This window comes from Odocoileus virginianus, chromosome 5 (genome assembly GCF_023699985.2).
Source record: "Odocoileus virginianus isolate 20LAN1187 ecotype Illinois chromosome 5, Ovbor_1.2, whole genome shotgun sequence".
NCBI classification, from domain to species: domain Eukaryota; kingdom Metazoa; phylum Chordata; class Mammalia; order Artiodactyla; family Cervidae; genus Odocoileus; species Odocoileus virginianus.
In genome coordinates, this window is record NC_069678.1 from 31475808 (window position 1) to 31503085 (window position 27278).

At 35.2% G+C, this 27278-nt stretch overlaps 1 protein-coding gene across 2 annotated transcripts in view; it reads left to right on the forward strand.

The window, feature by feature from the left end:
• The window catches only part of SASS6 (SAS-6 centriolar assembly protein), a 50593-nt gene that overhangs the window by 3613 nt on the left and 19702 nt on the right, over window positions 1–27278 (forward strand). For both annotated transcript variants that reach the window (XM_020906058.2, XM_020906057.2), the window contains exons 2-14: window positions 1493–1553; window positions 3776–3855; window positions 4248–4352; window positions 8430–8601; window positions 9363–9428; window positions 10486–10605; window positions 20125–20316; window positions 23297–23491; window positions 23601–23690; window positions 23769–23948; window positions 24344–24425; window positions 25073–25209; window positions 26852–26980. In XM_020906058.2, coding sequence (XP_020761717.1) covers window positions 1493–1553; window positions 3776–3855; window positions 4248–4352; window positions 8430–8601; window positions 9363–9428; window positions 10486–10605; window positions 20125–20316; window positions 23297–23491; window positions 23601–23690; window positions 23769–23948; window positions 24344–24425; window positions 25073–25209; window positions 26852–26980 — 1609 coding nt within the window. The remainder of the gene's footprint in view (window positions 1–1492; window positions 1554–3775; window positions 3856–4247; window positions 4353–8429; window positions 8602–9362; window positions 9429–10485; window positions 10606–20124; window positions 20317–23296; window positions 23492–23600; window positions 23691–23768; window positions 23949–24343; window positions 24426–25072; window positions 25210–26851; window positions 26981–27278) is intronic.

The following is a 27278-nucleotide window of genomic DNA, read 5'->3' on the forward strand; positions in this document are numbered from 1 at the left end:
TCACTATGGCAATATGTACTAGGAAAAACCTCAGAAGATGAAAAGTAAACATGATGACATTGCAGAGCTGAAAGGTCCTCACAGACCTACCTGGTTCACTTTTCTTATAAATTAGGAAATTGAAAGTCATCGTGTTCCTCCCCCTGCACCCCCTCCCCACGTAAATACATAAATTCTTACGTATTTAAGAATACGTAAATGGAATTGGAGTAGGAATTTAATATTTTCACATATATTGCTTTAGATATTAGAAAAATAGAAATGAAACATTCTCTTATTTAGAGAGAATTCTTCCTATCTTTGTGCTGTTTACCGATACTGTTTATTCTTTTTTAGATATTAATATACAAATTATGGTAATCTCATCATGTGAACTAAAATTTAACATCCAGTCATATGTTCAATAAGAAATTTAACTAAAATAACATGCATTGAACCAATGTAAACTGCAAGTCAGAGCATAAAAAACTAAACTATTGACTTTAGCCTGAGTCAACTATTGCCACGTTTTTCCATCAACACTCAGTTGTTATGTATGTACTTCTGTGGTAGAATGTGAAAAAAATCTAAAACACATCTTTAAAAGAATAACTTAAAATTGAACAAATTTATTTTCCTTGCACATCAGGAAAAGGCCATTATTATTTAATTCTAGCAGAATAGTTTGAGAACCACTTGTGCAGAGATATTTTTTTCACCATTACCCCTTTATTTGCTGAGGTTTTTTTTTTTTTTTTTTTTTTACATTTTTGCTCAGTTTGGTTAATGTTTATGAACCTTTATTTATATGCCTCTGTTTGATACTGGATTTTCTAAGATGCAGTATAGAATGTGCAAAAAGCTGTGTTTTTTCTTTTTTTTTCTTTTAGGGTTTAGAGTTACTCTAGGATTAGATAGATAATTAACTTGTTGATAGTACTTCTGTGAATATATTGTATGGAGAGTCCGTTGAACACTGTAGTTTGTGGATCTGAAAAGTTTTTGTGTGTGTGTATACATAAGTGAATATGTCATCTTATTTCCTTGGTTGCAGACATTCAGAGTATTCTAATTTTCAAATGATAACTCTCAAATTAATTTGGTCATTTCAGTTTTTTATTTTTTATTTATTTTCAGTTCATATTTTTATGTGAAAAATCATTGTAAACCTGATGGTATGCTTTTCAGTAGATGCTATTTGAAAATCAGTCCAGTGAGGTTGTATACCAAGCTGATAATAGGCTTTCCACATCATTTATCTCATTTAACCGTCACAACAATCTCTCTTTACAGGAGAGAAAAAGTTTAGCCTAAGGTTAAAAACCTGATTACTTTCGGAAAAACAGGAAGTTAAATTTCAAATCCATTGTGTTTTCCAAACATGTATTCATAAGTTAGGGACAACCTGTGGAGGATCTTGTGGCTTAAAATGGAAAATGTTAGCTATACAAATGGTAGTGATAATGTATTGCATGTGAATGTTTCTGATGGTTGGGCGTATCTTTTCACACAGGAGAGTGAGTATTAGACTGAGCATTGAACTACAATCAGTTTCTAACCCTGTTCACAGAAAGGTTGGTATTGTATATTTTGAAATAAATATTTTTCTTTTTCTGAAATACGGTGTTTTGTACATTATAGTTGTTTTCATTCTTTAAGAATGTGAGATCTTTTGTTAATATCATCTTGCTTTTTAATTTTGGGCCATTTTATAACTTGCAGATCTGGGGTGGTAAAATCTAAGACAACAACTGAGAGATATTACACCATATATTTCTAAAGCTTGCAAGAGTTGGAGATTGGGACAACAGTCCCCTTAGGTTTTCCGCATTGTAGTTTTTTGGCTGCAGCACATAGCTTGAGGGATCTTAGTTCCCAGACCAGGGATCAAACCCATATCCCTTCTGTGGAAACTTGGAGTCCTAACTGCTTGGGAATTCCTTCATTGCACTTTTTAAAGTTACTTGAATATATATTGCTATCCTGTAGAACTGGCATTTCATGTAAATGTGAGTATAGAATGAATTTGAAGCACTGCAGGGAGATGTTCTTGAATCTTGAATCTTTTTGCTTTTTGACAATAGTTGTTAAGAGCATCAGTCTTATATCTGATTTAAAAGTGTGAATCATTAACAGAGATGTGATATAGAAAGGAGGGTGAAGAAATACATCTGTTTTCTCTGTGTTATAGCTTTCTCTTAACATATTCAAGGATCTAATAGTATTAGTAACAGCTTCAGTTTTTTTTAATAGCATCTTGGGGTGGGTTTAAAAATATATTTAAATAAAGCTGCTTTAAGAACAAGGCCTTCTGAGACAGAGAAAATACCTAGATTGCTAATTTTCCAGGGTGAAAAAGTGAGAGTGAAAGTCGCTCAGTTCTGTCCGACTGACTCTTTGAGACCCCATGGACTGACCCCATGGATTTTTTTTTTTTTCATTTATTTTTATTAGTTGGAGGCTAATTACTTTACAATGTTGTAGTGGTTTTTGCCATACATTGACATGAATCAGCCATGGATTTACATGTATTCCCCATCCCAATCCCCCCTCCCACCTCCCTCTCTACCCGATCCCTCTGGTCTTCCCAATGCACCAGGCCTGAGCACTTGTCTCATGCACCCAACCTGGGCTGGTGATCTGTTTCACCGTAGATAATATACACGTTTCGATGCTGTTCTCTCGAAACATCCCACCCTCGCCTTCTCCCACTGACCCCATGGATTATATAGTCCATGGAATTCTCCAGGCCAGAATACTGGAGTGGGTAGCCTTTCCTTTTTCCAGGGGATCTTCCCAACCCAGGAATTAAACCCAGGTATCCTGCATTGCAGGCGGATTCTTTACCAGCTGAACCACAAATTTTCCAGGGAAGACATTATATATTCTTATATTTATTCCTTGTGCTTGCTGTACCTCTTTATTTTCTAGCCCTACTCATAAGTGGTTCAGAGTTTTCTAGGACCTTAGCAATTCCTCAGTAGCCACAAGTAGATTTTATTTCAAGGCAGAAACTTATTCTTAACCTGAATGCTTATGCTTTATTAGTGCTCTGACATCTTGCTCGTCCTGTTTTCCTTCTGCCAGTGTTTTCTGAAGTACAGTACTTTTCTGTTGGCTTTAGATGCTGTGATGATCTGCCATACAGTAAATTTAACTTCCTGAAAAGTGGTCTTTGTGAAAGGTATTCACTTCATTTAAAACTTGAAAACAGATGGGGGTTCCACATCATTGGCCACCTGGAGTGGTAGAGAATAGGCTTTTAGGAAGAAACCCTGGCAACCTGTCACCTGATACCCCTGTCCTCTGCCTGAGAAACAAATGCTCCTTTCTTATCTAGGGTAGATGACTGTCATTTCTGCTGATGTATTTGCCATTTTGGAAATACCAGATAATTAACTTGAGGGAAACTGAAAATACACTTGAATGTGACATCAGTGGTAAAGAATATTTTTGTCACATTATCTTAGTGGAGTAAGAGGTAGGTCTGAACTTTCCTAAGCCTCTGATAGAATGATATTCTTCAACTTTCAGCTCCTAGCATTTAATTAACTTTTATAGACCCCATCCCTTCTCACCTTGCACCCCATGTGGCTCTCAAGGAGCAGAGTATCCACCCTGTTTAAGATGCTAAAATCTCCAAAGACATTAAAAACCTAGCAGCACCAGAAAGCAGAGCCGTCTGAGCTGTAACAGAGATACACTGATGCTATTGTGATTTCACTTTCATGGAGGAAGAAATTATTCTGAAAGCTGGATCTACTGAAAACATTAAAAATAGCCATCTTTCTTTTAGGATTTAGTTATCCGTCTGACTGATGATGCGGATCCATTTTTTCTATATAACCTTGTTATTTCAGAGGAAGATTTTCAGAGGTAACTAAATTTATTTTTTTATCTTATATTTAATCTAGGAATGAGTAAGTTTTTAAGTTTTATGTATGTATCAGTGCTATTCCTTTGAAACACATACTCATTAAGAACAATTAAGTATTTGGGGATCACTGGACTATTTATACTGTAATTTTTCAGGCTGCTTTTGAAAATACATATTTCATAGATTATTAGCATTTGGAGCTTTATCTAGATTTATTGACCTTTTCCCTCCAATTGAATAAGCTCTATAAAAATCAAAGTTTTCTAGCTTAGTTCTTGACTATGATGGGTGTTCAGTAAATAAAAAAATAACCTTTCAGGATATTATTTATAATTACATACAGTAATTAAAATTCTAAAAGAAAAAATTTCTTTTCCTGTCTTCTGTATAGTTTAAAATTCCAGCAAGGTCTTCTGGTAGACTTCTTAGCTTTCCCACAAAAATTCATAGATCTCCTTCAACAGTGTACTCAAGAATATGCGAAAGAAATTCCAAGGTAAGTCTCAGGAGAGCACTATTATCATTAAACTTCTCTCAAGACAGACTCTTTCTTTGTAAGACAAGTTGATGGCAAAATATTTTATGTATTTTGAGTATCTTTTTCTCTTATCCAAGCTGTGCTAAGAGCTTCATAAATCTCAAATTTATAAAATCAGAAATATTTACCCCCTAATTTTCATATCTTGACAAAGCCATTAAAGTTATCTGAAATATTTAATAGCATCAAGTATGTGTTTTTTCCCAAGGTTATATTCTATTTATAGTTATTATAAAATATTGGCCATATTCCCTGTGTTGTACAATATATCCTAGTAGCTTATTTACTTCATACATAGCAGTTTGTATCTCTTAATCCTCAATCCCTGAATTGCCTCCTCCTTCCCCTCTGCTTGCTGGTAACCACTAGTTCTCTATCTCTGTTTCTTTTATGTTTACTAGTTTGTTGTATTTTTTAGATTTCTCATATTAGCGATATGCAATATTTGTCTTTCCTGACTTATTTCATTTTAGCATAATACCCTCTAGGTTTATCCATGTTGCTGTAAATGGCAAAATTTCATTCTTTTTTTATTGCTGAGCAGTATTCTGCTGTGTGTGTGTGTGTATATATATATATGCACACATATCAAGAATATGCATATACTACATCTTCTTGATTCATTCATCTGTTGATGGACACTTGGGTTGCCTTCATATCTTCAGTTCAGTTGCTCAGTTGTGTCTGACTCTTTGTGACCCCATGGACTATAGCACGCCAGGCCTCCCTGTCCATCACCAACTCCTGGAGTTTACCGAAACTCATGTCCATTGAGTCGGTCATGCCATCCAACCATCTCATCCTCTGTTGTTCCCCTCTCCTCCAGTTTCAATCTTTTGCAGCATCAGGGTCTTTTCCAACAAGTCAGTTCTTCGCATCAGGTGGCCAAAGTATTGGAGTTTCAGCTTCAGCATCAGTCCTTCCAATGAATATTCAGGACTGATTTCATTTCGGATGGACTGGTTGGAACTCCTTGCTGTCCAAGGGACTCTCAGGAGTCTTCTTCAACACCACAGGTCAAAAGCATCAATTCTTCGTCCTTCAGCTTTCTTCACAGTCCAACTCTCACATCCATACATGACCACTGGAAAAACCACAGCCTTGACAGGATGGACCTTTGTTGGCAAAGTGCCTCTGCTTTTTAATTTGCTGTCTAGGTTGGTCATAACTTTTCTTCCAGGGAGCAAGTGTCTTTTAGTTTCATGGCTGCAGTCACCATCTGCAGTGATTTGGGAGCCCCCCAAAATAAAGTCTGTCATTGTTTCCATTGTTTCCTCATGAATTTGCCATGAAGTGATGGGACCAGATGCCATGATCTTAGTTTTCTGATTGTTGAGTTTTAAGTCAAGCTTCATAATACTGCTATGAATATTGGGGTTCATGTTTGAATTAGTGTTTTTATTTCAAATATGAACCCAGGAATGGAATTGCTAGGTCATATGACAGTTCTATTTTAGTTTTTTGAGAAACCTCCCTACTGTTTTTCACAATCCAACGGTGTTGGAACATTCATTGTCTTCTTTTTGATGATAGCCATTCTGACAGATATAAGGTGATATCTCATTGTGGTTTTGATTTGCATTTGCATGATGATTAGCCATGTTGAATGTCTCTCTGTGTGTCTTTGAAAGATGTCTTTTCAGGTCTTCTGCCATTTTTAGTCCGTTTGTTTATTTTTTCATGTTGAGTGTGTAAGCTGTTCATGTGGTTTGGGTGTTACCCCTTATTGATCATGTCATGTGCAAGTGTCTTCTCCTGTTCAGTGATTGTCTCTCTGTTTTGTTGCTGTTTTCCTTTGCTGTGCAAAAGCTTTTTAAGTTTGATTAGGTCCCATTTGTTAATTTTTGCTTTTATTTACTTTTGTTTTAGGAGACAAAAAACAAAAAATGCTACAATTTATGTTAGAGAATGTCCCACCTGTGTTTTCTTCTAGGAGTTCTATGATTTCTGGTCTTACCTTTTGGTCTTAAACCATTTTGAGTTTATTGTTTTAAGAGCTCTATTTGTTTATTTATATTTGGCTGCCCTGGGTCTTCGTGGCTGCACTTTCTCTAGTTGCCGCCTGTGGGCTTCTCATTGAGGCGGCTTCTCTCACTGAGCGTGGGCTCCAGGGCACAGTCTTCAGCAGCTGCAGTGTGTGAGCTCTAGAGCGCAGAACCAGTAGTTGTGGTGCAGGGGCTTAGCTGCCATCGGCATGTGCGGTCTTCCCAGAGCAGAGGCTGAACCCGTGTCCCCTGCATTGGCAGGCAGGCTCTTACCCATTGGTGTGTGCCTGTTAGTCACTCAGGCGTGTCCGACTTCTTGAGACCCCGCGTACTGTAGCCCCCCACGCTTCTCTGTCTGTGATGTTCTCCAGGCAAGAATACTGGAGTGGATTGCATTCACTTCTCCAGAGGAACTTCCCAACCCAGGGATTGAACCCTGGTCTCCTGCATGCAGGAAAATTCTCTACTGTTTGAGCTACAGGGACCACTGGGGAAATCTGAGTTTTATTTTTGTGTATGATGTTAAGAGAATGTTCTATATTATTCTTTTACATGTAGCTGTCCAGTTTTCCAGCACAGCTTACTGAAGAGACTGTCTTTCCCTGTTGTGTATTCTTGCCTTCTCTGTGGTAGGTTAGTTAATTATAAGTGTGTGGGTTTATTTCTGGGCTCTCTGTTCTGTTCCATTGATCTATTTTATAGATCTGTTCTATTGATCAGTGTCTGTTTTTGTGCCAGTCTGCCAAACCAGACTGTTTTGACTTCATAACTTTTAGTAAGGTGTGAAGATAGGAAGCATGATTCATCCAGGTAGTCTGTTCTTCTTTCTCAAGATTGTTTTGCCTATTTGAGGTCTTTTGTGTTTCCATGCTGCTGCTGCTGCTGCTAAGTCACTTCAGTCGTGTCCGACTCTGTGTGACCACGTAGACTGCAGCTCACCAGGCTCCTCCGTCCTTGGGATTCTCCAGGCAAGAACACTGGAGTGGGTTGCCATTTCCTTCTCCATACAAATTTAAAATATTTTTGGTCTAGTTTTGTGAAAAATGCCCTTGGAGAATGGATGGGGATTGCATTGAATCCGACAGTTGCTTTGGGTAGTGAGGTCATTTTAACAAAATTAATTCTTTCAATCCATTTCACTATTTATACAAATTAATCCATGGTATATCTTTCCATCTTTATTGTCTTTGATTTCTTTCATCAGTGTCTTGTGTTACAATTTGCTGATTACAGGTCTGCCGCCTTCTTAGGTAGGTTTATACCTAGAAATTTTATTCTTTTTGGTGCAGTTGTAAGTGGGATTGTTTCCTTAGTTTCTCTTTTTGATAGTTTGTTGTTAGTGTTCAAGTGTATGTTTTTCTGATGAACTGGACAAAGGGAAGAATAAGATTTTGGGTTCAAGTGTATCCACATTTGTTTAGTGCTAACGCCTGATCGTTTCTTTGTAAAGCTTTCCAACCTTTTATCTGTAAGTTTCATCAATTGGTGATTCTTGTTTGAATGAATTATTTCATTAGTAAGTACAAAATTATGCTTTTCCAATTCCATCTTTCTTTCTATATTTATTAGGTATAATTCTTCTATGAAAAATAACTTCTTTCATCAATAAGAGCTATTTGATTACTCTGAAAATTCATACAGAAAGGGATAAATGCTCAGTTCTTATTTTTATTTATTTATTTTTTTCAGTTCTTATTTTTAAATTGTCAGTTTTCAGAGTCAGGATTGTTACTCTAGTTGGCGTTGTGGTTTTAATGGGTTTTTTATTTGTTTTTGTTTTTAGTCTTTTGCTTTCTCTCCTTATCTGTTTCTCATTATGAACTCATGGACATTTATATATTCACTGTTTTCAATCAGTAAATAAGTATCCATTTTGCTATTTACACTAATCCAGTTTTACTGTTGAGAGTCCTTTCATGTTGGCCTCTTTGAGTCCAGGATGCTCCCTTTTCTGATCCTTTTAATCATTGATAATCCAGTGGGGCTCATGATTCATTGGGAGAGTTGTCACTGTCTCATAAATGTGTTATGTGACACTTTCTCTTCAAAGGTTTTTGCTGCAGTTAGTTTCTACAGAAGCTATTTTGGATAACTCTCCTGCTTTTTTAAATGTGGTAGAGACAAATCCTTTTAAGCATCTGACACACCTCTCACTAAAACTTTTACCTGGAAATGATGTGGAAATAAAGAAATTTCTAGCAGACTGTTTGAAATGTAGCAAGGTAAGATTTGAATTTAAATTATTTTTTAAAAATAAGTCCCAGAGCTGTCTGGTAATCCACTGAAAAGCTATGTTGCTACTAGATTTTATTTTCTGAATAAAGTCTTTTTAAAGGTATCCAGGAAATTTTTATAACACACACTGACTTTATTTTATTGTTTTAGGCATGGTACTAGAAGATAAAATAGACCAGGAATTGAGAAACTTAGGTCCCAGGGCTTTTACTAATTTTCTGTGACCTTGAGCAGGTCACTTAAGCTTGTTGCGTCTTGATTTCATTAGCTTGTGGATATGTATGGAAATATTTACCCTCTGAGCTATCTTAAATGAGATAAAATATATGAAAGTATCTTGAAGAATACAGAGTGCTCTATAACTATATAAAATATATACTCAAGGAAACAGCATTGGGATGCCCCTTTAGAGTTACGAGATAAAATACATGAAAGTATCTTGAAGAATACAGAGTGCTCTATAACTATATAAAATATATACTCAAGGAAACAGCATTGGGATACCCCTTTAGAGTTTTCAGAAAGTCAAATACTATGAATCAGTACATCTCTGGATTTAAGGTTAGGCAAATCCAGGGGTCTTGCCAGTGCAGATTGTAACTCAGAAGGTCTGAGGCGGAGCCTGAGATTCTCTCTTTCTAACAAACGCCCAGGCTGGTGCTGATGCTATATACTTCGTTGTACTTTGTGTAGCACAGTTACAGATGATTAAATTGTAAGCTGCATATTTTATTATTTTTATAAATAGGAGGAAAAATTATCATTAACACAATCACTGGATGATGTTACCAGGCAACTGAATTTCACACAAAAGGTAATTCAAGTTTCATTTTTTCTTTGTAAGTCATCCAAACATGGGCTCTGAATCGCTTCTTAAATCAAGTCTATGCTTTTGTGTATTTTTATTTTCAAAGCATGCTACTGTTGAATTCATCCTCCTTTTTGTCACCCTTCGCCTACCAGTTAATTATCTTAATCTGTGCTTTTTCTTCTTCTTCTATCCAAACGTTTCTGTTATCCCTAATATATGACACATTCTCTCCAAGTCTTCATTAAATAACATATAGTATTTGTCACATGTTAGTTCTGCTCCTCTTTTTTCACCTCATTCTTCTTGTCTAAATGGCATTTCAGTTCCTGTCTTCTAAATCTTTCCTTCCTTCTGTTTAGAATTAATTCTTCTGATAGATTAATCATCATTTCAGTAATAACTTCTCCTTGAAATTGAGGATAAAAGTATCTGATAAGCTGCATGGTTTCAAGTAGAAAATTTTCCTGCACCATATGGCCCATCTTGGGAACCTGTGTTACCGGTTTTTAGGTATATAAGTAAACTACAGTTGACCTTTGAACAACACAGGGGCTAGGGACACCAGCCCTTTGCACAGTTGAAAATCCTTGTATAAGTCTGTAGTCAGTCCTCCGTACCTGTGTTTCCACATCCTCAGGTTCAGCCAACCATGGATTGTGTAGTACTGTAGTACGTATTTATTGAAAAAAAAAACTGAATATAAATGTATCTATACATTTCAAACCTGTGTGTTGTTTAAGGGTCATCTGTACTACTTATGACTGACTTGCTCTACCCTGGGTTGCTTTATTTCTTAATGCCAGAGGAGAGGATTGAGTAGTGAAGAGCCAGATTTAACTGAAAGGTTAGTGATAGTTATACTGTGGGCCATGTTAACTCTAAAATTGCTTTTATTCTAATCTTAATTTCTTTAAATACAAAGAAATCTGTGTAAGAAAAGACTTTGAATGTAAGAAAAGATGTGATTTCATTTTCTTTTATATCCTTTGCAAATATGATTACGTTCCAATCTAATAACATATTCAAGAATTTTAATATTTTGTGCTGAACTCTACTGTAGACATTATCAGAAAAGATCCAAGAATTAGATAAGTTACGGAATGAATGGGCATCGCACACAGCTACATTGTCAAATAAGCATTCTCAGGAACTGACAAATGAGAAGGAAAAAGCTTTGCAGGTATGAATATTAAAAAATGGAAAAATGTTTTATTATTGTTAGTCATTTTGTTAATAATTTTCAAACAGTACAAAAGTATGTAAAAATTGTCTCTCCTTAAAAATCTTAACTATCCAGAGATAACTTCTAAACATTCTGATGTTTGTTTTCCCCAATTTTTCTCTATATATGTAAATAATATATAATTTATAAATAGTCATTTATAAATTTAGAAATATGTAAGTTGAGAAATATGTACACACATATCTGAGTTTTGGTTTTGTTCTACGCTAAAGAGGTTCCTACCACTTCGTGGCAAAAAGGTGGGGGAAAAGTGGAAACGGTGTCAGATATTATTTTCTTGGGCTCCAAAATAACTGCAGACGGTGACTGCAGACACGAAATTAAAAGACGCTTGCTCCTTGGAAGAAAAACTATGACAAACCTAGACAGTGTATTAAAAAGGAGAGACATCACTTTGCAGACAGGTCAGTATAGCCAAAAGTGAAAAGTGAAAGTGAAAGTCACTCAGTCATGTCCGACTCTTTGCAACCCCATGGGCTATATATAATACAGTCCACGAAATTCTCCAGGCCAGAATACTGGAGTGGGTAGCCGTTCCCTTTTCCAGGGGATCTTCCCAACCCAGGGATCAAACCTAGGTCTCCCACGTTGCAGGCAGATTCTTTACCAGCTGAGCCAAGAGGGGAGCCCAAGAATACTGGAGTGGGGTAGCCTATCCCTTCTCCAGGGGATCTTCCCGACCCAGGAATTGAACCAGGGTCTCCTGCATTGCCCAGCTGAACTATCAGGGAAGCCCATGTATGTGAGAGTTTAACCATAAAGAAGGCTAAGCACTGAAGAATTTTCACTTTTGAACTGTGGTGTTGGAGAAGACTCTTGAGAGTCCCTTGGACAGCAGGGGTATCAAACCAGTCAATCCTAAAGGAAATCAACCCTGAATATTCATTGAAAGGACTGGTGCTGAAGCTGAAGCTTCAATACTTTGGCCACCTGCAGTGAAGAGCTGACTCATTGAAAAAGACCCTGAACCTGGAAAAGATTAAGGGCAAGAGGAGAAGTGAGCAACAGAGGATGAGATGGTTGGATCGCATCACTGACTCAATGGAGATGAGTTTGAGCAAACTCAGGGAGATAGTGAAGGACAGGAAAACCTGGCTTGCTGCAGTTCATGGGGTCACAGGGTCAGGTAGACTTAGCGACTGAACAGCAACAATGAGGTCTACTGGATACAGTGATTATAATTCTTTTTCTCCTTAACAATATCATAGATACCATTTTTTATCAGTTTGGAAATGGCTCAATAATGCTCATTATTTGGATATAGGAGGAAATTATTAAAGTACTTACCTAACTGGTGGAGATTGAAATGCTTTAAATTTTGGTTATTGCAAATAGTACTGCAGTGAACATTTTTATTCCTAGAAGTGAGATTACAATATATCCATATAAAATATTAATGGTATTGCAAATTTGCCACCCAAAAAGGTTGTACCAAATAGAACCCCAAAGATAGCATGTGACCATACTTACACATATTTCTGATGCTGTCAGCCTTCTCAGTATCTGCTGCGTAATAGGTATTGTAGTAGTGTTAGTTTTAATTGATATTTTTTAGATTTTTTTAGTGAAGATAAGTATCTTTTAATATGACTTTAGCCCCTTCTATTTCTTCTGTGGATTATATTTTATATCTTTTGCTTTTTCTGTATGACTTTTTTTTTTACTGCTTTGTAGTGTGGATTTATTTTATACCTTTTATATCATTAATTTCTCTGTTAAATTGTTATTTAATATTAAATTTCATTTTTATTTTTATGCACTTAATGTTTGCTTTTAAGGGTACAACTTGATAACAGTTTTTGTGTACTTTTCACCCAAATTAAGATTCAGAAAATGGTATCACCCCTCTTGGGGCCCTTGTGTGCCTTCCCAATCCGTTTTACTCTCACAGAAGGCTTATCACTTTGGTTATCATTGATTAGTTTTGCCTGTTCTTTAACTTTAGATAAATGGATACATGCTGTATATCCTAATTTGTGTGTGGCTTGCTTTACTCAGTAACATAGTGTCTCTGAGATTGTTATGTTCTTGTGTTGTTTCTTTTTGTTGTTGTGTAGGATTCTATTATATGAATATGCCATAAATTACCTATTTTCCTCTTGGTAGACATTTGAATTGTTTCTGACATTCTACCATTATTAATTAAACTGTTATGAATTTTCTTTTAGTGTCTTTGTGGACACATGTACTCATTTTACTTGGGTATATACAATATTTAGGACTAGAATGGCTAGGTTCTAGTGTAGGCACATGTTTAGCTTTAGTTAGAAACTGGCACAATTTTCCAAAGTGGATATTGAGGTCACACTGCCATTCAGTGGGTGTATAGTGGTACCTCATAATAATGAACTTTTTTTGTATATATATTGACCTCTTGTATGTTTTCTTGTGAGGTGTCCATTTGTGTCTTTAGTCCATTTAAAAATTTTTTGTTTATTTATTTTTGGCTGTGCTGGGTTATCATTGCTCTGTGCCGGCTTGCTTTAGTTGCGGCGACCAGTCGCAGTGGTGGTCTTCTCACTGGTTGGTGGCATCTCTTGTTGCGGAGCGTGGGCTCCAGGGTGTGCGGGCTTCAGTGGTTGGAGGCTGTGGGCTCTGGAGTGGAGACTCAGTAGTTGTGGCTCATGTGCTTAGTTGCCCTGCGGCATGTGCAGTGTTCTGTACGAGGGATCGTACCCATGTCCTCTGCATTGGCAGGTGGATTCTTAACCACTGGCCTATCAGGGAAGTCCTTTAGCCCATTTTTAATTGGGCAGTTAATGGTTTTCCTTATTGATTTGTATGAGTTCTTTGTATATTCTGGACATGAATCCTTTGTCAGATATATGCATTGTGAATATTTTTTGTCTATGGCTTGTCTTTTCATTTCTGGTGTAAAGTTAGGATATTATGTGCTTAGTTGCTCAGTCATGTCCGATTCTTTGTGATCCTGTGGACTGTAGCCCACCAGGCTCCTCTGTCCATGGGGATTCTCCAGGCAGGAATACTGGAGTGGGTTACCAGGCCCTCATTCAGGCTCCACTCGAAATTAATAGCAATCAAATCAAGACATTATTTGAGATTAGTCAGCATTATACCACGGGGAGATAGCTGACATATTCAAAATATTCAAATCAAGTGTTGAAAATCATTTGCATCAGCTTGGTTATGTTAATCACTTTGTTTGGGTTAAGTGAAAAAAACCCTTTTTGACCATATTTCCACGTGCAATTCCCTACTTAAGCATAATGAGAAAGTTCTTTTTAAAGCCAGTTGTGACAGGCAGTGAAAAGTGGACATTATTGTACATTATTGTGCAATAATGTGGAATAGAAGAGATCATGGGGCAATGTAAAGGAACCACCACCAACCACACCGAAGGCTGATCTTCATCCAAAGAAGGTGATGTGAATACGATGGAATTGGAAGGGAATTATCTATTATGAGCTCCTTCCCGGAAACCACACTTGTTGGATTAATTGCAACAAGTACTGTCCTCAGACCAACTGAAAGCAGCACTCGACAAAACTGTCCAGAATCAGTCAGTGGAAAGCGCATAACCTGCCATCAGGTGCCACAAGACTGCATGTCTCTTTGATGACCAGGCAGAAACTTGCAGTTGGGCTGGAAAGTTCTGACTCATTTGCTGTATTTACCAGACATTGTAACTTCAGATTTCCATTTATTTTGGTCTTTATTTTTAATTGGAGGATAATTGCTTTACAGTATTGCATTAGTTTCTACCAAACATCAACATGATATTTTGGTCTTTATAAAATTATCTTAATGGAAGAAATTTTCCATTCCCTGTTAGATTGTAAAAGATACCTCCATCAGTTCTTTATTCAAAAAGATAAAAGGTTTTGGGAAGATGGAATTATGAAGTTGCCTGAAAAATGGCAGAATTTAGTGCAACAAAATGGTGAATACATTGTTCTATAACATTCTTGGTGAAAATGAAAAATATGTCTTTTATTGTTACTTAAAAATCAAAGGAACTTTTTGGCCAACCTAGTAGTTTTGGAGTTGATTCTCTTTAGATTTTTCAAATAGGTAAACTATAAAAAATGGTAATTTGTTTCTTCTGAAGGTTTGTCTTTTTCCCTTATACAGAAAGTGATAATGGTGGAATTCTTATCTTGATCTAGTCTTTTTAAAAAATTCTTATTTTATATTGGAGTATAGTTGATTTAATGTTAGTTTCAGGTGTATAGCAAGGTGATTTCAGTTAAGAAAAAAACTAAAGGGTTAGTTGCTCAGTCATGTCCATCTCTTTGTGACTGTAGCCCACCAGACTCCTCTGTCCATGGATTTCCCAGGCAAGAATACTGGAGTGGGTTGCCATTCCCTTCTCCAGGGAATCCTCCCAACCCAGGGATCGAACCCCAGTCTCCTATGTTGCAGGCAGATTCTTTACCATCTGAGCCACTAAGGATTTCAGTTAGACATTTATGTATATCACTTCTTTTTCAGAGTCTTTTCCAATATGGGTTATTACAGAAATAAGTACAGGTCTCTGAGCTATACAGTAGATCCTTATTTATTATCTGTTTATATGTAATAGTGTGTATCTGTTAATCCCAAACTCCTGGTTTATCTTTCCTCCACCTTTCCTCTTTGGTAACTATAAGTTTGTTTTCAGAGTCTCTTCTGTTTGTTTTGTAAGTTCATTTGTATCATTTTTTAAGATTCTACATATAAGTGATATATGATATTTGTCTTTGACTTATTTCATTTAGTATGATCACTTCTAGATCCATCCATGTTGCTGCAAATGGCATTCATTCTTTTTAATGGTGAACTGAGATTCCGTTGTATATGTGTACCACATCTTCTTTATCCATTTCTCTGTGATGGACATTTAGGTTGCTTCCATGTCCTGGCTATTGTAAATAGTGTTATAGTGAATATTGGGGCACATGTATCTTTTCAAATTATGGTTTTCCCTGGATATATGTCCAGAAGTGGGATTGCTGGGTTATACAGTAGTTGTGTATTTTTAGTTTTTTAAAGAAGCTCATACTGTTCTCCATAGCAGTTATATACCAGTTTACATTCTTAGCAGCAGTCTTCCCTTTTCTCCATGCCCTCTTCAGCATTTATTGTTTGTAGACTTTTTGATGATGGCCATTCTTACTGGTGTGGGTGATAACCTCATTATAGTTTTGATTTGCATTTCTCTGATAATTAGCAGTGTTGAACATCTTTTCATGTCCTTTTTGGCCATCTGTGTGTCGTCTTTGAAGAAATGTCTACTTAGATCTTCTGTCATTTTTTGATTTTTTTTTGTATTTTGTTTTTAATATGTTGAGCTGCATAAACTGTTCATGTCATTTGGAGATAAATTCCTTAACAGTCTGCTTCATTTGCAAATATTTTCTCTCACTTGGGTTGTTGTTTTCATTTTGTTTATGGTTTTCTTTGCTATGCAGAATCTTTAAATTTAATTAGGCCCATTTGTTTACTTTGGTTATTGCTTTCATTAATTTGGGAGGTGGATCGAAAAAGATACTGCTTCAATTTATGTCTGTGAGTGCTCTGCTTATTTACTTCTAAGAGCTTTGTAGTATCCGGTCTTACATTTAGGTCTAATCCATTTTAAGTTCATATTTGTGTATGGTGTTAGAGAATGTTCTGGTTTCATTCTTTTAGATGTAACTATTTAGTTTTTCCCAGCTACATTGAAGAGACTCTTTTTTTCTCTGTTTGTATATTCTTGCCTCCTTTGTTATAGTTTAATTGACCATAGGTGCATGGGTGTATTTTGGGGCTTTCTATCTTGTTCCATTGATAACATATTTCTGTTTTTGTGCAGGTACCATATGGTTTTGATGACTGTAGCTCTGCTGTATAGTCTGAAGTCAGGAAGCCTGATTCCTCCAGCTCCATTTTTCTTTTTCAGGATTGCTTTGGCTACTCCGGGTCTTTTGTGTTTCCATACAAACTAAAAAAAAATTTTTGTTCTCGTTCTGTGAAAGATGCTGTTTGTAATTTTATAGGTATTGTATTTAAACTGTAGATTGCCTTGGCTAGTCATTTTTGACAGTATTGAGTCTTCCAGTCCAAGAACATGGTATATCTTTTCATCTGTTTGTGTCATGTTTGATCCTTTCATCAGCATCACAGTTTTCAGAGTGTAGATCTTTTTCCTCCTTGTGTAGAATAATTATTTTTCTTGATGAGATAGTGAGATTGTTTCTTTAATTTCTCTTTCTGATCTTTCATTGTTACTGTATAGAAGTGCAAGAGATTTCTGTATATTAACTTAGGTAATTAATGTTTGTTGGTAAATAAGTAAAATATCATTCCATTATATGTGATATTTACCCTGTGTTTAAGAAAATTTTCTTCTGTCTGGCATCTAAAGCATGCTAGCTAGGTCAGATGAAGTGACTTTTGGAGATTTAACCAAATAATACCATTTTTTTTTCACTTTTATAATATATTAATGATAATGATAGATTTCTAAAAGTGGAACCATCTTTGAATTCATTGAATAATATGTATTCAGAGATTTTTAATATCCTGTTGAATCACTTTGCTAATATTTAATTTAGAACATTTGTGTATATATTCATAGGTGAGATTGGTTTGAGATTACTCTTTTCCTATCTTAGTCTGCTAATTACAGTGATAGGTTTTGCACTGTGGTATTAGAATTATCCTAGTGTCATGAAAGGTATGAAAACATTTTCTAGTTTTCTTTATGCTTTGAAACAGTCAAATAACGAAGAATTATCTGTTCCTTGAAGGCCTGATAGAATTAGCCTTTTACCATTTGGATATGATGGCTTCTTAAGGCATTTTTCTTTAGATTCTTTCCCATTTCCTTCATGATTTTTTATTCTTCTCTTTTTTTTTTGTTTCGTTTCTTTGTGTGTATTTTGGGGGCCTTTGCTGGGTCTTTGTTGTATGTGCATGTCTCTACTTGCAGCCCGTGGGCTCTGTAGTTCTGACATGAGGGATCATAGTTCTCCAATCAGGCATTGAACTCGAGCTTGCTGCTTTGGGAGTCTGCTGCTTTGGGAGCTTGGAGTCTTATCTAAGCTGGATCACCAGGGAAGTCCCTATTGGTCCTGTTGGATTTTCTGTTTTTCCTTGAGTTATGTTAGTTTATATTTCATTAAAAAGCCATGTATTTCATGTTTGTATTAGCAAAACAGCTTATAAACAGTCTTACAGTTTTTTAAATCTCCATACTATTTGTCCTATGCTCTTAATTGTCTCTTTTTAATGAGTTGATAGTTTGTTTTCTTTAGTATTTTTAAAGAACCAGTTCTTTGTTTCATTAATTAGTTGTGCACTGTCTCTATACTCCTGTCTGATTTCATTAATTTCTGTTGTTTACTAAATATTTTTTGGCTCTGTTTTCAGATAGGTTAGGTTCTGAAAGTCTCATCATTAAGTATATTTGTGTATAACACGAAAATGACTGAAGGATTTGTTTGCATTTCTTACTGTGTTTTTCTAATAGGCTTGTGAATCAGTGCTTTGAGACTTTAAAACCAAGCGAGCTGCTCCTCTCTTCCTGCTGATAGATACTCTATAGGGCGGTGATTTTAAGACTTTAGTGTGCATCAGAATCACCTGAAATAAACAGAGCAGAAAATGTAAATGTTGTAATTTTATCCATTACACTTTTTTTTTAAAAAAAAAACAAAAGTTCCAAAATTCTGATCATCACGGGGATAAAGCCAGTTCTTTATTTTTGCAGACTTTGGCCTCTTGTTGCTTCAGCGTATTTGGTTACCCTCTTAGACAGTTACAGTTAGCATCCTAAACCAGTTTGCTCATTGTTGCTTTTCTCCTTTGATTGCTCCTACAGTGTTTCCTTCCACGGTTGCATTTTCAGTTTTATATGGACACTTTCCTACTTTATTTCTTGTGCTGCTTTCTTCTCTCCATTTTAGTTTTCCAAAAATGAGGAAATTCCTAAAATAGTCATGGAAAATATCCTAAGTATTTTATGAGAGACACTCCCCTGCTTTTGTGTTAGGAATTTTTGAATGGATACAACTTTTCTAGAATGTGGTTTTGTAACTAGTACCAAGCTTTATATTTGTTTACATATTTTCAAGCCATAATTGATTATAAGGAAATAATCTGAATTTGGGTGTATGCTTATGAAGAAAAGTTTTAACCATGGTTTTATTTGTAATTGTGAAAAATTGGAATCTCAGCATACATAGTAGGGCAGGGGTTAATTGCATTATGGTATAGCCGTGGATTGGGATGCTGTGTGGATATTGAAAATATTTACAAAGAGTTTTTATCGATATGAGGAAGTGCAAGTGCTAAAGGATTAAAAAGCATAATTAAATTGTGTAAAGTGCTTGGTCTCAAATGTTAAATTTAGCTATGTGTTATGTGTATTTGTGTGATGTCAGTTTTAAGTATATAAATAGCTGGAAAGGAATATTCCTAAATATTTATAATGACTCTCTGGATGGAGGTTATCAGTTATTTGTGATGCTTTCTTTATGCCTTTAAAAGAATGTATAGCTTGCATAATCAGAAAACTATTTTTTATTTTTAAAATGTATTTAGATTTGTTAGTGTTCATCAACAGAAATTATTATTTAAAATTTTTTTAATTGAATGAAAGTCTTTAACTTCTATTGTGCTTTATAATTTGCAAACGTTTCACACACACAATTTTATATAATCCCATAATAATCCTGTTTTTAATCCCCTAATGCTATGTAGCCCCTAGACTTTCCCTCTCTCCGAACTGATAGCCACTAGTTTGTTCTGTTTGTGAGTCTGCTGCTTTTTTGTTTTATTCGCTAGTTTGTTGTATTTTTTTAGATTACACCTATAAATGATATCATACAGTATTTGTCTTACTGTAACTTATTTCACTTAACATAATGCCATCTAAGTCTCATGATAGAAATTATTAAGATAGATTTTTGGTATGATACAAACAGGTAAACAAAGATTTCACAGTTACAACCATGTTCAAATTTTGTTGTTAGTGAAATTTAACAACTAAATGTAAGACTGAGCAGTACCTTGTCAGTTTTACTGTAAGTTTTCGATTTTTTTAAAATTAGAAAACATTTATACTAGTTGTAAAAAACGGAAACAGAATAATGTGGTTTAAAGCAAATACTGACAGTTCCTTAGGTACCTGCTCATTTTTTCTTTTCATAGGGATAGTTTGACACTATTCATAGTGTTTTGCAATTTGTTTTTTTCCCCCTCTTAACACATATCATTCTTCCCTTAAATTGAAGGCCATTACTTCTGAATAGGTGGGTTTAGGAGAAGAAGAAATTATGAACAGGATCATAGTAGTAAATTTGCCTTTGTTTTGTTGACCTTTCTTTTTCATAAAATCCGTAATTGAAAACAGAATCTCTTAAAAGCAGGGAAATCTTACAAAGAAGAATAATTAAGATTTTTTTTTACTCAAATGTTCTCATATTGTATTTTTTTCTTTGAATTTTGGTACTGTATTTTATTATATAATAGGCCCAGGTTCAGTATCAACAGCAACAGGAACAACAGAAAAAAGATTTGGAAATCCTTCATCAACGGAACATCCAGCAGCTACAGAACAGATTGTCTGAGTTAGAAACGGCTAATAAAGACCTCACTGAAAGGAAATATAAAGGAGACTCCACCATCAGAGAACTTAAAGCAAAGCTGTCTGGTGTTGAAGAGGTATCAAATGTTGGAGTTGGTTCCCCTCCCCGCCCCAATGTAAAAACAAGGTCTACTTGGAAATTTGATTTGAATTTGCTTCCTTTATTACTTCTATGTGTAGTATAGTCTGGATGCTTTGCAAGGATCTCTTTTAGTCTTTGGATAATCAGCTCAGAGAATACCCAAAATAATTGAGAAACCAAAATCTAATAAAATGGACTGATTCCAAACAGAGCTAAAGTACACTTGGATACTTTTAGTTAGGGTCTTGAGCAGCTCTTTGGCATAGCCCTCAGATTTGCCAGTGTACTTTTAGTATCAGCTCAGTGTTGTGGCTCAGGGTATTGGCAGGCTGATTCTTTAAGTCTACTCGATGTGGCAAACAACTGTATGAAGTTTAGTGTCTAGTAATAATAATAATAGAACTAATGATAATAACTAATGTTTACTGAACATTATTTTAAGTGCTTTGCCTATATTAACTCATTTAATTCTTATAGCAGTTATTTTGAAGAAGGTATTATTATTACCCCATTTAGAGATGATGAAACTAAGGCACTGAGAGCTTAAGTAATTTACCCAAGTAAGCCTGGCCATTGAAATTCTCTATTATTGGCCTGTCTCTAGTACTGTCTTGTTCTTTCAGGCAACAGAGACATTTAAAAAATATTGCTATAGTGGTACTTTTGTTGATACTTTGGCAGTGATGATAAACTCCTTCCTAATGATGACTACTATACATTATTGTCATATGAGTTATTAGGAAACAAATGTAGATTTTGTTAAACCTATCATGTTCAAATAAACAGTGTTATTCTAGCTCACAAGACCTCCAATTCTGAATAAAGCCTGACTGATTTTATGTTCAGATCCTCATCGCATTCTGCCCTTAGATGCTTCAATCCTTCTCACCACCCTCTTCATCTTTCACACCAGTTGGTGAAACATTTCACCCTGCACATTGGATGAGTACTTCATTATAATCCTATGTGGTTTCTTCTGTTTTAGCCCTGACACCGGCCACTGTGTAAACTGTGCTTTGTTATGTTGATTTTCATGTGTGTATGTGTGTGTATATGATCAGTTGCTCAGTCATGTCCAACTCTTTGTGACTGCATGGACTAAATAAATAGCCTCCTTTGTCCCTAGGATTTCCCAGGCGAAAATACTGAAATAGGGTGCCATATAATGTAATCAAAATATTTCTTGCAAGGTTTGCATAGGACTTGGAAATTTTGAGTCCTGAAAACTTTTTTAAAACTTCAGTATTGTTACCTAATTATGTTAAATTGTACCTTTTAGAGATCAGTACCCTAAAATTAATAGTTACTACCATTTATTAAGTATTTGGACTTCCCTGGTGGTTCAGACAGTAAAGAATTTGCCTGCAATGCAGGAGACCTGGGTTCCATCCCTGGTTCAGGAAGGACCCCTGGAGAAGGGAATGGCAACCTGCTCTAATATTTTTGCTTGGAGAATCCCATGGACAGAGGAGCCTGGCAGGCTACAGTCTGTGGGGTCACTGAGCATCTAACACATAAAACAGAGTTTATATAAGGGTTTTTGCAAAGGTGAAATAATTTATGGTGTTGTTTCTCTTACAAATGAGGGAACTGAAATTTACTGAGGTTAAGTAATACTCGAGGTGACATAGTAGACTTCCCAGGTGGCGGTAGTGGTAAAGAACCTGCCTGCCAGAGCAGGAGACCTAAGAGATGGTGGGTTTGAGCCCTGGGTTGGGAAGATCCCCTGGAGGAGGGTATGGCAACCCGTTCCAGTATTCTTGCCTGGAGACTCCCATGGACAGAGGAGTCTGGTTGGCTAAAGTCCGTAGGGTGGCAAAGAGTCAGACACGACTAAAGCAAGTTAGCATGCACTCATGTACTACTTGATAGCAGAGTCTGCTTCTAAAACCACTAGGGTATATATTATAAAATTATATTGTTTTTTATTGTTAAACAATTTTTTATTGTTAAAATTGAAAACTAGGAATACTATTACATACTGTACTTTAGTGTACTGGCAACATTTGGACTGATGCTAGATTATGGAGATGCTATTTAGTATCTGTGTGTGCTCAGTCAGGTCTGACTCTTTGCGACCCCCATGGACTGTAGTCCACCAGGCTCCTCTGTCGATGGGATTTCCCAGGCAAGAATACTGGAATGGGTTGCCATTTCCTTTTCCAGGGGATCTTCCCGACCCAAGGATCAAACCTGTATCTCTTGATGTCTCCTGCATTGGAAGGCAGATCTATTTAAAAAATTATTTTTAATATTTTTTCATGTTTTCATTGTGGTTTGTTATAGGATATTGAATATAGTTTGTTTTCTATATGAGTGTTTCTGTTTTGTAAATATGTTTACTTTTATCATATTTTGGATTCCACATATAAGTGATATTGTATAGTATTTGTCTTTCTGACTTAATGTTAATTAACAATATCTCGTGATTTCTTGGCTATCCTGAGAAACAGGTTGAAGAGCTCAGGTCATACCTCATACGAATGAAATAAAAATCTCTTGGGCAGGATACCAGGCATCAGTAGTTGTTAAAGCTTTGCAGGTGATTTCATTATGCAGACTAGATTGAGGATCACCGCTTTGGTGGTAGAATGATAGGACTTTCTTTTTATTTATGTATTGTATATATTTTGAAATTCTGTTATACTGAGCATTTATTACCTCAGTAATTTTTGAATTTGTGAATTTCAAGACAAAATTCTTGTTACTAGGTTTTTAAAAGTTGCAGTAATTCATAAGGATTGTTTAATTTTCCCTTACCGTGATTGAATTAGATATTAGTGTATTTTACATTTATGTTTCAAATCTGAGTTACATATACCTTTAGAGAGACCATTGTTTCTTTCAAAGAGCATTAGTACTGGAACTTTAAAATTATGAAAGACTTTTTCCTATTTTAAATATCTTAATTATAAATTATCAGGCCAGCCAACTTTCCTTTTTCATAATGCAACTTTCTCCCCCCCCTCCTCTAGGAGCTCCAGCGGGCTAAGCAAGAAGTCCTGTCTTTGAGAAGAGAAAATTCTACACTTGATGCTGAATGCCATGAAAAAGAAAAGCATATTAATCAGCTACAAACAAAAGTGGCTGTTTTAGAACAGGAAATCAAGGATAAGGACCAGCTTGTTTTAAGAACAAAAGAAGCATTTGATACAATCCAGGAACAAAAGGTCTATTTTAAAATTTTCTAAACAAATTGATGATCACATGCATATATGATGCTTTTCCTAAATAAACACAGATTTCCTAATTATTCACATTTTTAAAAATATATATCAGGTGGCTCTGGAAGAAAATGGTGAGAAAAATCAGGTACAACTAGGAAAACTTGAAGCTACAATAAAATCATTATCAGCTGAACTTCTTAAGGTTTGTTTTTTTAAACAACAGAAAATATTGATATTTCATTGGATTATGTAGAGACATTCATGTGAAACTCTTCTACAGGCAAATGAAATTATCAAAAAATTGCAAGGGGATCTGAAGACTTTAATGGGTAAGTTGAAATTGAAGAATACAGTAACTATTCAGCAAGAGAAACTCTTGGCTGAAAAGGAAGAAAAATTACAAAAGGAACAAAAAGAATTACAAGATGTTGGACAGTCTCTCCGAATTAAAGAACAAGAGGTAGTTAATATTTTATATTTAGTGTGTATGGACTATTTGCAAAGCTTAATGTATTTCCTCATGTATTTTATTTACTTATTTTTTTCTCATGTATTTTAAACATTTCTACTTTGTTACATTAGAGAAAGTTTTGGCTTTTTTTCCCCAAGAAAACTTGACTATAATCAACAGAACTTAATAAACTATTTCAGTTTGAAAAATTAGTTTTTATGACTCAAATGTGTTGAGTGTTCATATATATATGTGTGTGCATATATAATTATGTGCACATATATTACACAGCTGAGCTAATTCCTTTCATATTTAATAGTAATTATTGAATGAATAGTTAATATATGTCTTCAGTTTTCATTTTAGCCTTTATTATACTTACTATAAGGATTAATGTATTTTAGGTGTGCAAATTACAAGAACAATTAGAAGCTACAGTTCAAAAACTTGAAGAAAGCAAACAACTTCTAAAAAATAATGAAAAGTGTAAGTATTTTACATTTTCATTTAAATGAGGTTTTTAGTTTTATTCTTGCAATATTTACTGAATTCGTAAGTCTAGTTAAATCAAGATATTGCTGTATATATATAATCTGCTTTAAATATACCATCTTAATGTCTTTGCTGTAGCAAATTAAAATCAACTATCCTGTAAAACAGTTACCATCATTAATATAAAAGAAACCCTATCACATGTGTCAGTAACCCAAAACTAAATGTTGAAAATATTGACTGTAATTTACTATTTAAATTCTTTGCTATTACTTGCTATAATTGCTGAATGTGATATTAAGTCTTCTACATTTTTCTCAGTTTGTAATACTGATTTTAAGAAATAAGAGTTTGAATTTAAATAAACTGGGAGATATTCTAGAAATGAACTCACAGAGATTTCAAAGAGATCCTTGACTTGCAGAAATATGTAAAAGGATAGAGAGTCCTTTGGCAGTTGTAAAATAAAAATATTTAGTGACAAATATTAATTTATTTTTAGTGACAAATATTTAGATGAACTTATGTTGTTCTATGATATAACACAGTTTTACAAATGTAAAATTTAAAAATATAATTTAAAAATACTTAATTATTAGAAAAATTGAAGTATTAAGTTTCTTCTTGTTCTTTTATTTAAGTAATCACGTGGTTAAATAAAGAATTAAATGAAAATCAACTAGTGAGAAAGCAAGATGTATTGGGGCCTTCTACCACTCCACCTGTACACTCCAGTAGCAACACCATCAGAAGTGGGATTTCTCCTGCCTCTAATGTGGTAAGATTTAAATTAAGATGTTGTGAATGGTCTTGGTAAATTTTCTAAAATAAAAATATTCTCAGATTGTTAGGTGCTGGTACCTAATATGACTAGAGTCCTATTACAGTTTTTAGCACTGAAGTAGTTTTACATTTGGAAGAGGGACTTAAAGGTACACTTAACAAAGAGGCTCTATTTTAAGGGTACACTACTTTGTAACATTTTAATGGATACAGAAATCACTCTAGTGGTGACTGAAGTAAGGCTAAAGGTGCTGAAAACTGTTAACACACACAGAAAGTATTTAGGAGGCCTCAGTAAGGGAAAACAGGATATGGGCTCAGCTTGGCACTATACTAGAGGAGCCTAATCTGAATTCTATTGGGAAAAAAAGAGAGAAAGAAAAACCGTATTACCAAGCTTGTCAGCTCTGGATTCTGGAAGAAACTGTTTACAGGTGTTAAGCTTTTTAGCTTTGAGTACCTGGTTCTGGCTTGGTACTACCAGGCCTATGCCTGGCTAGGAATTGGCCTTGTACTCAATAGCTAGGTTTTGAGGCTCTCCTGTTGAACATAATTCACAGAATATCGACATCAGGTAGGACCATTCTCTGACTGTGATGGAGCAAGACAAAAACAAGACCACTTCATAGTCATGTTTGAACACAGACAAAAATAGGACATTGCCAAACCGTAAAAACAGGCAAGTATCCCTTGATCGGGCTAAAGTGAGTGAGTGCTGCTCATTACCAGTTATAACTTTGGTCTTAGTGCATTCATCCTACCTTACTGTATAAAATCTATTCATATACTTAGTCATATAGTTATCCCCATTTCTTGATAGCATCCAGTCCGCAGTATAGCCCCACATTCTTAAACTATTCCTTGATTCACCTAACACCTGACAGAGTCCAATAAATACTCCCTTTTAACACTGTCTTACGGAGACACGTCTCTTACTGGTTCCACGTGGTCTTCAGTTTTCCTTGTTGCAGAGAGTGTGTACACCGATAGATGTATTTCTGGTCCAAGTCTTTGACTGGAGGGCATTGGCAGAGGATTTAAAGTGCAAATCCATAGTAGAATTTTTAATCTACTCTAGTAAATGAGATAGTACTTGATGCTTAAAGAAGGGTAAGGATTTCTGCTAACTTGGGAAAAAGTGCAGAGTTAAGTGGTACTTACTGGTACTGAGTAAAAAACATGAAAAAACTTGACAGGTTTAATCTTATCGACTGATGATAAATACCTGTGTGAAAGATATTACTCGATTTTTATTTTATCCCTTATTGGCTTTTTTGTCTAGGACTACTCCCAAACTCCCTTTTCAGGAATTCAAGGCCTAGAGGGAACCAAGATGGTTCAGAGGTCTTTGTTTTACTTCAGTTCAAAGTCAGGTCCAGTGGGTTTTTGTTTTTTGGTTTTTGTTTTTGTTTTTTTGGTCTAAGCTTACACAGCCACTCTGAAAAGCCCTCTGGGCCAAAGATAATCCAGTTTCATGATATATAATGAAGCAGAGTTTGGTGTCATGACAGGATTGGCCTCTGAGAGAGTGCTCTTAACTCTTAGTTATTATGACAGATGCTAATGCCTCCTGCATCGCCAAATACTATTTAGAACAAATTTCTCATCCTCAACCTTTTTTATGCTTTTATTTTTAGGTTGAAGGTAGACTGACTTACCCAGCTTGTGGGATTGGTTATCCTGTCTCCTCTGCGTTTGCATTCCAGAATACCTTTTCTCATCCTATGTCTGCCAAAAATACCATCCACCCAGTTTCGGGACCAAAGGTAGGCAAAAATAACTAACACCTTTTTTTAAAAAAAAGAAAATAGCAATTTATTTACTTTATTTAAAACATCTATTTTTTGATCAGTTGCTAAATATTAGATGATGTAGTAGATGAATATAATTCTGAATATATTTATGAATATCTAGTGTGTTGTGCTTATAGGAAATATTAATGGCACTATATGATTTTCTTGAGTCACTATAATTTATAATAACCTAGATATCAGTATGTTTAAACTTGTTTTTATTCCTCTTTATCTCTCCATTTTTTATTCTTTCTTCTACCTGTATCTCCTA